Source organism: Rhinatrema bivittatum, chromosome 6 (genome assembly GCF_901001135.1).
Source record: "Rhinatrema bivittatum chromosome 6, aRhiBiv1.1, whole genome shotgun sequence".
Classification (NCBI taxonomy): domain Eukaryota; kingdom Metazoa; phylum Chordata; class Amphibia; order Gymnophiona; family Rhinatrematidae; genus Rhinatrema; species Rhinatrema bivittatum.
The window spans coordinates 173,355,101-173,369,519 of NC_042620.1; the positions used below are offsets into that span (position 1 = coordinate 173,355,101).

Sequence of the window (14,419 nt, forward strand, 5' to 3'; positions counted from 1 at the left end):
CTTGGCATTTGTCCAGCTAAGTGCCAAACAGACTGAATCTGCAGCTCTATATGTTATCTTTGGGGTTGGCTTGTAGCTCAAGAAAAGGCAATTATGTTTAGAATTTCAGATCTGAAATTTAAAATCTTGTAAAAGTATGGGTGAAAGGGCCAGCTTGATAGTGTAATAGCAACACTGTATAAGAGACCCAAATACAGTTTCCAGGGTCAGGGTCTAGGTATGTTGTGGAGGCATGATTCACAGTCCGCAAGGATGAGAGCAGGCACTTGGAGGGCAGAGCTGTCTCACACATCACTCATCTACTGATTGGCTTAGGGACACAATTATGCTAGGACTATGTTCAGGGAAGAACCTTCTCTATGGCATTCAGTCAATGGATTACCAGACTGATATGTTACAGAGAAGGGAAGGAATGGATTAGAAATGGGGAAATCCCTGAAGTAGCCATGAAAATCCATGGTGATTCAGCTTTTAAATCCTCCCCCCTCCCCAATTATAAAGCAAATGTTGCTTACCTGTAACAGGTGTTCTCACAGGAAAGCAGGATGTTAGTCCTCACATATGGGTGACATCACAGGATGGAGCCCAATCACAGAACACTTCTGTCAAAGCTTCCAGAACTTTGACTGGCCCCTACTGGGCATGCCCAGCATGGCACTAACCCTGTAGCCAGCAGGGGTCCCCCTTCAGTCTTGTTAAAAAGCTACAGGTAGTGCAGAAAATAAAATAAGAAAACGTTATGAACCCAACACTGCAGGGCAGCGGGCGGGTTTCGTGAGGACTAACATCCTACTATCCTGTGAGAATACCTGTTACAGGTAAGCAACATTTGCTTTCTCACAGGACAAACAGGATGGTAGTCCTCACATATGGGTGAGTACCAAGCTGAGGATGTCAGAGTATGCGCCAAATGTACTCAGGCGTGCAAGGCACTAGGCCTGGGATGAAATTTGGCCGAGGGCATCCTGAACCCCACCGGGCAGGCGGAAGGATGTTGATACATCACGTTGTAAATAGGTTGCACAAGACAGACTGGCCGAAGATGGAATCTTGTCTTCTGGTTTTGTCCAAGCAATAGTGGGCTGTAAAAGTATGGAGAGAACTCCAGGTGGCAGCCCTGCAAATGTCAGGAAGCGGCACCGATCGTAGGTGTGCTACTGAAATCGCCATGGCCCTCACAGAGTGTGCTTTAACACAGTTTTGAAGCGGAATGCCCGCTTGCTGATAGCAAAAGGATATGCAGTCCGCCAACCAGGAGGAGAGAGTCTGTTTACCCACAGGCTGCCCCAATTTGATAGGATGGAAAGAGACAAATAATTGAGTGCTTTTCCTGTGGGGAGCTGTACGGTCTAGGTAGAACGCTAGAGCCCGTTTGCAGTCAAGGGTATGCAGAGCCTGCTCTCCTGGATTGGAATGGGGCCTGAGAAAAAAGATAGGTAGTATGATGGATTGATTGAGATGAAACTCCGAAACTACCTTAGGTAAGAATTTAGGGTGAGTGCAGAGTACTGCCCGGTCCTGCAGAAGTTTAGTGTAAGGTAGGTAGGTAACTAGAGCCTGTAATTCACTAACTCTGCGAGCGGAAGTGATTGCCAAAAGGAAAATAACTTTCCATGTGAGAAATCAAAGTTCACAGGATTGAAAAGGCTCGAATGGTGGTTTCATAAGCAGACCCAAAACTAGGTTGAGGTCCCAAGAAGGGGCCGGAGGACGCAGAGGAGACTTGAGGTGAAGCAAGCCCTTCAAAAAACGTGTAACAAGGGGTTGTACTGATATGGGAACATCCCCGACACCTTTATGGAAGGCAGCTACCGCACTGACATGCATCCTGATGGAGGATGTTTTTAGACCTGATTGACAAGTGCCAGAGATAGTCCAGAAACTTCGTGATTGGACAGGTAAAAGGGTCAAGGGACTGAGAAGAGCACCATGACGTAAACCTGGTCCATTTGTAAGAATACGATTTTCTTGTGGAAGGCTTCCGAGAAGCACAGGACACGGGAAACGGGTTCAGAAAGGTTAAGTGGCTGAAGGATTAACCTTTTAATATCCATGTTGTCAGGGACAAGGCTTGAAGATTGGGGTGGCGGAGGCACCTGTCGTTTTGAGTGTTTAGAAGCGAGTCCTATCCCAAGGGAATGTGCCTGCGAATGGAGAGATCCTGAAGTATTGGAAACCACACTTGGCGTGGCCAGTGGGATGCTATCAGGATCATGGTTCCCTTGTCCTGACGTAACGTCACGAGAGTCTTCAAGAGAAGTGGAGGGAACGCATATAGGAGACCGGTTGCCCATGATAGGGAGAACGCGTCTCTTGGCTGAAAGTGTTGGCTGCGAGTGAGAGAGCAGAAGTCCACTTTGCGATTTTGAGGTGACGCAAAGAGGTCCATTTGAGGACAACCCCATTGGTGGAAGATCGAGTTCGCTACTGAGGGGTTGAGAGACCACTCGTGTGGTTGAAAGGTGCGACTGAGCTTGTCTGCCAACACATTATCCACTCCTGGCAAGTAGGTGGCCCTGAGGTACATCAAGTGGGAGAGGGCCTCCGCCCATATCTGTGCAGCTTCTTGACACAGAAGGTAGGAGCCCATCCCTCCCTGTTTGTTGATGTACCACATGGCCACCTGGCTGTCCGTCTGGATCAGGATGACTAGATTGGAGAGGCAATCCTGAAATACCCTGAGAGCATATCTGATTGCTCGCAGCTCCAGGAAATTTATTTGGTGTTTGGCTTCCTCTGGAGACCAAGATCCTTGTGTCTGCAGATCGGCCACGTGGGCTCCCCATCCGAGGTTGGAAGAATTGGTGGTGAGAGTTATTTGAGGATTTGGAGTCTGGAAGGGCACGCCTTGGAGGAGATTGATCTGATTTCTCCACCAGGCAAGAGACTGACTTGAGTGAGTCAGTTACATGGACAATGGTCAACAGGGGCTGAATGGATTGAGTCCATTGTGACCTTAGAGTCCACTGCATGACTCTCATGGCCAAGCAGGCTATTGGGGTGACCTGAACTGAGGATGCCATGTGTCCTAGGAGGATGAGAAAGCGGTGTGCAGTCGTGGAGTGCTGAGACTGCAGCTGGTGTGCAAGAGATACGAGAGTGAGAGCTCGCTGTCTAGGCAGAAAAGCCTTTGCCTGTAAGGTGTCCAAGTCTACCCCAATGAACGATAAGGGTTGAGATGGGACTAAGTAGGATTTGTCATAGTTGACGAGAAACCAGAGTGAAATTAGAGTGTGTAACATAAGATGCAGGGACGACAGAGCAGCTTGCTGAGTGGGAGCCCTGATTAACCAATCATTTAGATAGGGGTAGATGTGAACACCTTGAGTCCTGAGGAAGGCTGCAACTACGACGAGGCATTTTATGAAGACTCATGGTGCAGACGCGAGGCCGAATGGAAGCACTCGGTACTGATAGTGCTTGGGGCCTACTAGAAACCTCAGGTATTTGCGATGATATGGAATTATCGCGATATGAGTGTATGTGTCCTGAAGGCTTAGAGAGCAGAGTCAGTCTCCTCTTTGTAGAAGAGGCAGAAGAGAGCCCAAGGTTACCATTTTGAACTTCTCTCATTGGAGGTACTTGTTGAGGGCACGTAGAGCCAGAATTGGACGAACGCCTCCTGATTTTTTGGGGAATAGAAAGTACCGGGAATAGAACCCTAGGCCGTGCTGAGAGTAGGGCACTGGTTCTATTGCTTTGGACTGGAGGAGGAGGGAGACCTCCTGCTCCAGGAGTAGTGAGTGGTCGGATGTTCCCCATACTGGTAGAGGTGGTGAGTCCTGTGGAATGGAGAGAAAGTTCTCATGATAACCTTGGGCAATTATCGCTAGGACCCACTGGTCTGAGGTGATTGAGTTCCACTTGTTGAAATGGCACAATCGACCTCCCATTGGTATGTGGGGTAATGGAAGCTGGCTGCTGCTCTCTATGCAGGAATCAAAAACCAGAAGCAGGGCCCGGCTGAGGAGCTGTTTGTGGTTTTTGTTTTCGTGTCTGACGAGACTGGGCTTTTTGAAATGGTCTCATAGAACGGGTTCTAGTTCGTGGCAGGTAGGACTTCTTCGGGCGGAAGAATGACTTCTTAGAGTCCTTCTGGAAGGGCTGTTTTGAAAAGTACTCAGAAGGCATCAGAGACAGCTGTCTTAGGGTCTCATGATGGTCCTTGAGTTCCGCCACTGTTCGTTGAATCTGCTCGCCAAAAAGATTATTTCCTACACAAGGCAGGTCAGATAATCTGTCTTGTACTTCAGGGCGAAGGTTGGAAGACTTGAGCCAGGCCCATCATCTTGCCGAGATAGCAACTGCAGATACCCTGGTAGCAGTGTCAAGGATATCTTAAGATGATCTGATCTCATGATTCCCTGCCTCAAAACCCTTGTTTACTAGTGTTTGGAGTTGCTCTTGAAATTGCTGAGGCAGGGAGTCTGTTAAGTCTTGTATCTGCTTAAATAAGACCCTATTATATTGGGTCATATAGAGCTGATAAGAGGCAATTCTGGAGATGAGCATTGATCCCTGGAAGACACGGCGACCAATGGCATCTAAAAATTTCTGTTCCTTGCCTGGGGGAAAGGAAGTGTGAGATTTTGATCTCCTTGCTCTTTTCTGGGCAGATCTGACAACTACAGATTGGTGATCCAATTGGGGTTTGCGAAAGCCTGGAGCTGACTGAACGAAATAGGTAGTGTCAGCTTTCCTGTGGACTGGAGCCACAAAGCCAGGATGTTCCCAGTTAGAGGAGATCCAGAAGAACCTGGTGGATAGGGATTGAGGTTATTTACTTGGGAGCATCCAGGAATTGTAACAGCTCCATCATTTGATGCCTGTCATCTTGTTCAGTCTGCAATTGGAAGGGAACCAATTCGGACATCTCCTTCACAAAATTTATAAAGGAAAGGTCCTCTGGAGGAGAACGCTTTCTGCTTTCAGTAGGTGAAGGTGGTGAAGGCAGATCATCAGTGTCTGGTGAAGAATCATCAGTCCAGGTGTCGTAGGGATAAGCACCTGCTCCTCTAGGGGCTAGAGAAGGACGGGGCAGTGGGATCCCTGAAGGTCCTGGTCGAGGCTCCGAAGGACTCAAAGGAATAACTGGAGGCATCGATGAAGGCATTGAAGGCACCGGCGCAGGCACTGAGGGCATCGATGGATGGCTTGGTGGTGCCGGACGTATCGGCATCGATGACCCAGGGTTCATCGGTGACCATCGGTGACCCAGGGTTCATCGGTGGAAAAGCGGCCATGAGTGCTTCCATCCTTGAGAGCAGCGGTGCCAACGCTGCTGGAATTGGGTCGGTGGTCATTCCGCAATCGGTACCGGTAGAACCTGGAGTCTTCCGGAACAGAAGAAGGAGGCAGAGGCATAGCTGGAGGGACCACCGTTAAAGGTGGAGTCGCGGCTCCCAATACCCTGTCAGGTGAGGGTTGTCTCGGTGACCCAGTCGCCGAAAAGGCCGGTGCCTTTTCTGGATGGGGTTTCTTCGACGGCGGCTCGGACAATGATTTCGCTCCCTCGATAGTCCGAGACTTTTGATGCCGGTGGCGATGTTTATCTCTACGAGCCCCTCGATCCTGAGGGGGAGTAGAGGGTGTCAAAGGCCGAGAAGTCATTGATGCCGGACGGTCACCGGCCAGAGGTCGATGCTGGTGTGAAGTTGACAGTGCCGGCTCTGACGACTTCGATGCAATAGATGGCATCGGGGTTTGAGCACGGAAGAGAAGCTCCATTTTCTCCATTCTAGCCTTGCGACCTTTTGGTGTCACGAGGGCACATTTGGTGCAGGTTAGGACATTGTGCTCACATCCGAGACACATTACACAGACTTTGTGAGGATCTGTGATGGACATGGTGTGATTACAGTCTGGGCACCTGCGGAACCCCGACGCCATGGCCATGAAAAAATTGAGCCATGGTACGGTCGACGGCCAGTAGGCTGCGAGGGCCAAACTCGACGGTAATCGACGGAAAAAGGGTAAAAAACTTACCGGAGTACCGCGGCTTGAAAAAGTTGAAGGAGGGACCCCTGTGGGGTAAATTAAATTTTAGTAATTCCGTGAGGAAAATCCCTGTCAGGAATCTCTGCAAAGCTCTTTAACCGCTTGGCAACCCTGCGCGGAAAAAAGAAGACTGAAGGGGGACCCCTGCTGGCTGCAGGGTTAGTGCCATGCTGGGCATGCCCAGTAGGGGCCAGTCAAAGTTCTGGAAACTTTGACAGAAGTGTTCCGTGATTGGGCTCCATCCTGCTTGTCCTGTGAGAAATGGCAGTAAGTGGGACTGGAACATATATTCCAAATGTGCTAAAAGCTAAAGAAATATAAGGATGTCATTTGCACTTCCTCCTCTCACCACTTCCCAAATAAAATCCTGTGGGGTAAAGACATTTAATAAAGCAAACTCATATCTGAGAGGGCAATTGACTGCAAGTAATGGAGTTCAAGAGTAAGCCCAAAAAATGGTATGCAAAGATAATACAGGAAAATGTGAACAAACATTCAGCTTGTGTGCATGAAAGCAAATATGTAAAATTTCTGATAACATGTGGCAGTACTGGTATCTTCATTGCCTACAGCATTACACTCCTTTGGTGATAATTGCTTCAAATTATTTTGTAACTGGAGGTATGGACTATAAGAATTTATAAATGTATAAAGACACATGGTTTACATGGACTAACACCCTTAGACTAGGTTTTAAATGCAATAAAGAATATATGAAATTATCATGGATATTACAGTGGGGAAACACTGTCACTTTTGTAATGCTGAAATTAATTCAGTGATGAAATGACCAAATACTCTCAAAATCTAGCTCCAGTGCTTTCTTTAGTTATGTGCAAGATAAGTTATTGATCATGGGAATAATTTTCTGCAGTGCCAATGTATTTCCAGTACAAAGGCTGGAATATTCCACAATACAGAAAGTCCTTATTTAAGGGGTTTTGCATTATGATTCAGAGTTACAATGTTTCTGAATTTGACAGCTATTATCCAACTAACAACACTTGTTTCGACTTTAAGAGACACAAGCTATTCCAAGCAAGGATGCCTGGAGAGGTGACTCAGTAGAAAGAGAACCAGAAATTCCTCTTCTCAAAACAATATGTCAGTGCAATGTCTTGTAGGCATACCTTGGCATTTTCCTCTTCAGACAGAAAAACAATGCTTTAAAATGTGTTTATGCTTTTTATAGTACAATATATATTAATACATACTGGGTTATTTTCGGTGCTGATTTTCTATGACAACAGTGACTGTGGCAAACTGATTATCATTAATGATGTGTATCAACTTTATAAGTGGCGCAGAAATGAGAAATGGCTACTTGATCATTTCCTTTTCTTTAGTATAGATAGGTGGATCCAGAACAAGTGGGTTATGCACCTCTACCAGCAGATGGAGATGGAGCAAAGCTGACATACGGTATATATTAGGGATGTGTGAAGCCCAAAACTATTGGTTCGGGCTTTGTTTTCGGCCCACTGCAAGAAATTTGGGCCTTTAAAATTTGGGGAGACCGAATTTTGTTTTAGAGCGCACTAACATTTTTCGTTAGCGCGCACTAAACCTCAAAAATGAATTTTTCCTGAAAATCGGGAAAATTTCCTTCGGGTTTCAGGCTCCCCAAACCAGGACATATGCAAATCCCTAGTATATATACCCCCGCAGTAACATCAGCCCACCAGTATTCTCTTCAAAAGCCAACTGTGATCAGACTACCAAAATGATTATTAACAGATAACCATTCCAGCAGTCAGCCAACAGGAAAACACTGGGCTCAAACAAAGAATGTATTAACCTTAGTCTAGAGACTGGACTAACACTTACCAGTAACCCCAGGAACACTTAGCCACACAGGAGGCAATAGGGCAACCCGCTGACAGCTAAGGGCAGGAAGGTGGATCCACCTGTCTATACAAAAGAAAAGGAAATTATCAGGTAAGTAGTAATTTATTTCTTAGTGTTTAGACAGGTGAATCCAGAAAAAGTGAGTTGTACCAAAGCTATTCCCGAACAGGGTGGGAAGCTTCTTGCAGTCTAGTCAACCGTATGTGCAAAGGCTGCATCCTCCCAGGCCCCTGCCTCAAAGGCTTGCTTAAGAATAGCCTCAATCCTTCTATCATGTACATCCATCAAGTTTGCTCCTCCCTCTATGGGGATAGTCGTCCTCTTAGACTCAGCACATACCAGAGGATCCATTTTGGGAAAACTCAAACGCGCTCTCACAGCCGGATCCAGGAGGTACAGGCCTTCCAGTGTCTGACCCTATTAAAATTAGCTCTGGGGCATCCCATTCCAGATCAATTAATTCTTGGATGGCATCCATTACCGGGAAAAACCAAGAGGCTTTATATAAGGAAACCAAAATGGGATTCTTCCTCAGCTCTGACATGACACTCAGCTGTTTCAAGGTCTGGGAAACCAGGGCCGGCAGTTCATCTCTATGAAAGAACCGCAACATGGTTTGATATGGTTCCAGCCCTGGAGGAATTTCCCCATCTTCCAGGGAATCAGGATCAACCTCATCGGTGCCATTCGGATTCCTGTCGGGAATACCCGCTCCCTGCGGGTATTCCCGACAGGTGCTTAAGCACCAAGGCAAGCCCCGGTGCTTAAGCATAGGACTGGAAGAGGAAGGAGCCACTGGCTGAGGGTCCTACCGGACAGAAATGGGGGAAGCGGAGGACTACGCCTGAAGAAAGGCTTGTATGCCTTGAAAAAATTCCATCCAAGAAAAAGCAGCCAGGTCTAGACCAAGCCCAGAAGGAAATGCAGCTGGACCCACAGAACTGCCCTCGCCAGTGGAGGAGACCGTCAAGGGAGAACCAAGATCTGGCATCCCCCCAGTCAAGGCTGTGAGCAACCCATCATCAGAATTGGATGAGCCAGGCTTAGCAAAATCCGAGGAAGACAACTCTCACTGAGTGTCTGAGCAGCCCTGGCACAGGTTAGAAGCCAGGTCAAGCTGAGAAGCCCTAATATGACAGGCAACACAAATAGGAAGATGCTTAGGCTTCTTGCTTACCGGCACCATCGCTGTGGTAAACGTGCATCAGAATGGCTTGCGCTCAAAAATGAAATGCACCCAAAAATTAAGCACCTAGAAGAAAGTGCAGCAAGGCGCACACACACCCTGTGCGCCAAGTTAAGTGCATAAAAAAAGTTTGTGTGCTTAAAAAGCATGCCCAAAAACTGAGCGCACAACACCTGCACAGAGATGACACACTGCACACCGAGGGCCTATAGAGGGCAGCAGAACATGTACAAGAGCGCACAAAAACGGCAGCCGTGGCCTACCACACGTTGTGCAAAAAGACACCTAAGTGTGGGGCCTAGCCCACTGGGGGCCATTCAACCTACCAGGCTGCCCAGTTCCCCAATCCCAACGGGAGCGGGAATGAATGTCGGCACAGTGCACCGAGAACAGAGACCAGAGGAAGTCCTGAAACCCCTCTAATTGTCTCTGATTCAGGTAAAACTCTCTCTCTTTTTTTTTTTTTTTTTTAAACCTTACCTGAGCTCAATGCGCACCGACTGAGTACAGAGATGGTTTCCGGCTGCAGGGGGAGAGGGCATCGGCCATCACCGCTGCACTTGGCTTCCTGCACCTGCTGCCTTTTAGCTGAACTAGCAGCTAACTCCACAATGGGAAACTCAGCTACCGGACCAAGGCACACCTCTGAGGGACCATGGAAATCACCTCAGGAATTCTCAACTGGGGGAGAGACCTTTAGGTATCACCACAGGAGAATGGGGCTTTCTTTTCCTGAATTTAGAATTTCAAATTTCTCCTTTCAAAAAGCTTAAAGCAATCCCCATAGGAAGATGCACTTCCATCTGCTGGAGATGGAGAATATTGGCAGGCTGGGGTTGCTGCAGGATTATGTATACTGTGATGTCAGCTTGCTCCGTCTCCATCTGCTGGCAGGGGAGCATAAACCCACTGGTCCTGAATCCATCTGTCTACATGCTAGGAAAATGCATATTTATCTTATATATAATTATTATGCATATCTTTAAAAGTTTATTGATTGTGTGGTTACCAGGACAGGTTTGGGAAGTCCAACTCTAGCATTATCCCACTTAGTGAGATTTGATATTGCCCAGGGTGCTAAACCCATTGGATATATTTCTAAAATGAAAAAGAAATGTAATTATCTGTATTGAAAGTAATTCTGGGATTCCAGACAAACCATTTGTGATGTGTAAACAGCTCAAAAGGGTGTGGAGCTATAGATGGTGAATAATTATCTTAATTTCCTGATTTCTTTTTTTTTTGGGGGGGGGGGCAGGGGGGAAGGAGAGTGGTTTATAAGCATAATGTTCCTATAAAGGTTTTGTATGAATTTCCAAGTTGAATTAAATATCTGAACTTATATTTACATTAATATGGACGGATCTGAACATTCCTACTAAAATAAAGAGTATCTATTTCAATAAGTGATATTCTATCATCTTAACAAATATCTGCAGTTATGGAGCCATCCTTCTAATCACAGAAGATGTTTTTTGCTGCTCTGACAAGTTAGGCAAAAGCAAGAGCTTTTCCAGATCAAAGCAGCAAGAATCGGTGAACACCCTTTTCAACACTACTTTAAAGTATCATCACTTCCCTATTAAGACGAAATCTACCTACAGTGGCTCCTCAACCACTTGACATGGGTAACTTCAGCATTATATCCTCTGATCAAGTACGGGGTTTAGGTTCTCATCAATCTGAATACCTAACAATGGAAAAGCATTTAAATAAATTAATGAAATCAGGATATGCCAAACTGCGCTTACTATATAGACTGAAACCATTGCTGACTCACGCAGACTTCTCCAAGGTCCTGCAGACCCTAATCTTCTTAAATGTAAATTTCTACTTGGAGTTCCCAACTGTCTTCTAAAAAATACTACAGCTTTTACAAAATGCCGCAGCTAGACTCTTAACTGGTTCAAGGAAATTCAATCACATATCACATTCACTGGTAGCTCTTTATTGGCTACCTGTACAAGCCCGCATCAACTACAAAGTCCTAACATTAATACACTCCACCATCCATTCTAAGAACTCTGGTTTGGCTGATATAGCTCTACAACCATACAGGCCACAGAGATCATTAAGATATCAAAACAAAGGACTACTAGCTGTGCCATCATTACAGAATACTCACCTAACAAAAATAAAAGACCACATGTTCTCAATCACTGGCCCAATGCTAGGAACTCTCTACCTAAGTATCTAAGACTGACCCCAGAAACAAGAAATTCAAACATGACCTAAAAACATGGTTATTTCAAAATGCCTATTACCTAACTTAAAATCACCTGAACACAGAGCATGCACCCTCAAGGATAATGTCATTAAGATCCTATCTTCTGTTCTAAATACCTTATCCCAAGTACATGTCAATCTTTAATGTGTATTAAAACATTTCAATCAAAAGCCCTACTGTCACCCTACAGATCTTTAACGAAATTCACTATGCTACAATGTATTTTCCTTATTAGACTTAAGTTCCAAACTGCTATTTTTTTTCCTTTTCTAAGTCTCATGATACAATGTAAATTTTACAATTTTATTTATTTATTTATTTTTAACTTTTATATACCGACATACATTGAGGTATCATACAATGTTATGATACCTCAATGTATGCTCGTGTATCAGACTTAAGTTTCAAACTTTTCCCTAAGTTTTTACTGTTACAATGTAATAATAATAAGACATCTTCGTCTTATTATTCTATGAGTTATAATGTAAACCGATGTGATATACCCCAATGAATGTCGGTATATAAAAACAAATAAAATAAAAATGTTTGATCTCATTAAGTCAATGTAAATGTCGATGTATTTTATTTATGTCATGTTGTTAACCACTGTGTTCTTTATTTGGAACGACGGTATATAAAATGACTAAATAAATAAAGTACTCAATTTCTCTAACAATACATTATGTATTTCTTTGCTAACTGTTTCCTTTGGCTAATATTGTCCTAGTTTCTTTCTGTTCAAAATTAAACAGTCTGTAATTTTATGTAATAAAAGTTTTCACCAAGAACACATGTTGCCTTTTAAAATTGTCCCTCTTGCACCTTATCAGTTTATACTATATTTATATTTATTGTAGGATATGTACTGTCAATGGGGATGGTATATGGTTCTGGTGGTGAACAACAAGGCACAGCTTTGATTTGCTTAAATAAAATGTGGAAGCATCCATATAGAAAGAGCTTTCATAAAACCTAACAGTTAATATGTCTCAATAATTAAAGAAAAAACAGAATAATTAGGGCATATATGTTAAAGTGTTTGTGTTAATTGCCATTTGAAACATTATCTTAACTATTTTATACAGCATACATTTCACTTGTATCTGGTGCAAAGTAGTTAGGAAAGCACATTTATATTTTTTCTTACCTGTGGTAAATGTAACTGGAGCCCTTCACTGGGAACGGGCTGGCGAGAAGGAGTCTGGTCCAACTGCATGTTAAATAGAGCCGCAAGGGTTGACTGAGCAGCCCGTGCCTTTGCAAGCTTCTTGTTCCTTCCTGATCCTTCAAATGTTTGACCATCTACAGTCACGGCCATTATGAAGTTCTTAGCATGGCTTTCTCCGCTTTCTGAGACAAACTCATACTTAAGACCAGGTCGCAACTCATTTAGGATCATTACTGGATTCTTCCCACTTGAAGGGTACGGCGATGGTGTGGGCAGTGGCAACTGGACAAGACTACTAGATCCAGTAGATGGCAAACTATAGTCCCCACTGGAGTTAAAGGAACCATTTCCATTGGATCCCAAGTAATAATTATTTTCAGATTGCAGCGGTGTTTCAAATCCATTGAAGAGTGTATCAGGAAAGTCAGCTTGATCAGAGGTAAAGTCTGTGTTTACAGAGAGGGTTCTTCCCATTGCTAGATGTGCTTCAGATGCATTTGGAAATTGAACAAACGACCTTAGTGCCTTCTCAGCAGCATGGAGTTTAGCCTTCTTTTTTGTAGGACCAGAGCCCTCGAATGCCTGTCCATTAACTTCAACAGTCATCACAAAAACAGGAGCATGAACTGGCCCAGTTTGAGACATGAGCTTGTATTGCAGACCTGGCTTAATCTCATTTAGTTGCATTAGGGCATTTTTTGGTAAAACAGGACCCGGTGTTTTCTTTCTCTTCTTGGGGCGGAACTTGGAGTGGCCATTGTTGCCCTCCTCTAGTGGGCGTTTCCTGCTGCTATTGCTGCCACCCCCATTGGAGAGTTGAGCACCCTCCCCTGTAGCTTGCACACTGCTTTCCTTGGATGGGACGTTGTCCAGGTTGCGGTTTTCTTTAACATCAGTGCTGCTCGAACCTGTGGTGCCCAGAAAGAGTAACTTACAATGCCTTCGTTGCAGGATCTTGTAAATGTAAAATTTATAGATTCCTTTACCTCTTTGTAACTGGTTAAGTGGTGTGTGTTCAGAGGTTCTTGCATTTGCAGAAGAAATACATTAACTATAGCCCAAGAAATGTTAGATCTCAGTACTCTCTCAAATAGGAATTCAGCATTTCTATGGGTAACGCACCGAAAACTGTATACTGTTTCTAAGTGCCCCAGGATGCTTTGAGGAAAAATATTTTAAATATAATTTAGCAACATTTCCAAAATTTCTGAGGTGGCGGTGAGTTTAGATGATCAAATTGAAATATGTTGGATGATTTATACCGGCATTAATGCAACACCATTCCATGAATCAAACTAATAAAATTATAATTGTGTCTTTCAGTGAAGAACAATTTAATCCAATCCAAGTCCCTCAATTTAGACTGCATAATAGATCAACCGATTCATCTTGGACAATTACTTTTCAATATAAAAGCTAGTCATAAAAATGCTTCACAACTTGACAGAACAATGTTTTTTAGGATAAATTTGTGCATTATATAAGCATTTTAAACAAAGGCGATTATTATGATTTGGCCTATACATTCATGGAGTACTTGTATCTGCAAGTTTATGCATGACTGTGTAGTTGAACGTCTCCACGAAATTAATGTGTTTCCTTGAATCTGCTGAGTATTATGCAAAAATGTGGACAATATAGTCCATTATGCAAAAATGTGGACAATATAGTCATTTTCTCCAGAAATCTAAAGACTTTATTTTACTAGATTCAGGTTTACTGTCTAGTGTATTACATTTCCATTCTGTCTAATCTCAACAGCTTCCATAGGACAACATTTTATCTCCCTTATATCTATCAGCCCTTAAGATTTAAATTCTACAACCAAAAGATGGAAAATCTCAAAGCAACCATTTGTATAATTACTAGGTTTCACTTAATGGGTCACTTCTCTATTGTAATCTGATTTCTGTTGCTACATGGATTGGGCTAAAACACTTTTGCTATTCTCATCTCAAATTAAGGAAACTATGTTTTCTCATGTAACAGCTTA

At 44.0% G+C, this 14,419-nt stretch overlaps 1 protein-coding gene across 6 annotated transcripts in view; it reads right to left on the minus strand.

The window, feature by feature from the left end:
• ADARB1 (adenosine deaminase RNA specific B1) overlaps window positions 1-14,419 on the minus strand; it is a 502,731-nt gene that overhangs the window by 126,979 nt on the left and 361,333 nt on the right. For all 6 annotated transcript variants that reach the window (XM_029606158.1, XM_029606159.1, XM_029606160.1 and 3 more), the window contains one exon: window positions 12,406-13,334. In XM_029606158.1, coding sequence (XP_029462018.1) covers window positions 12,406-13,334 — 929 coding nt within the window. The remainder of the gene's footprint in view (window positions 1-12,405; window positions 13,335-14,419) is intronic.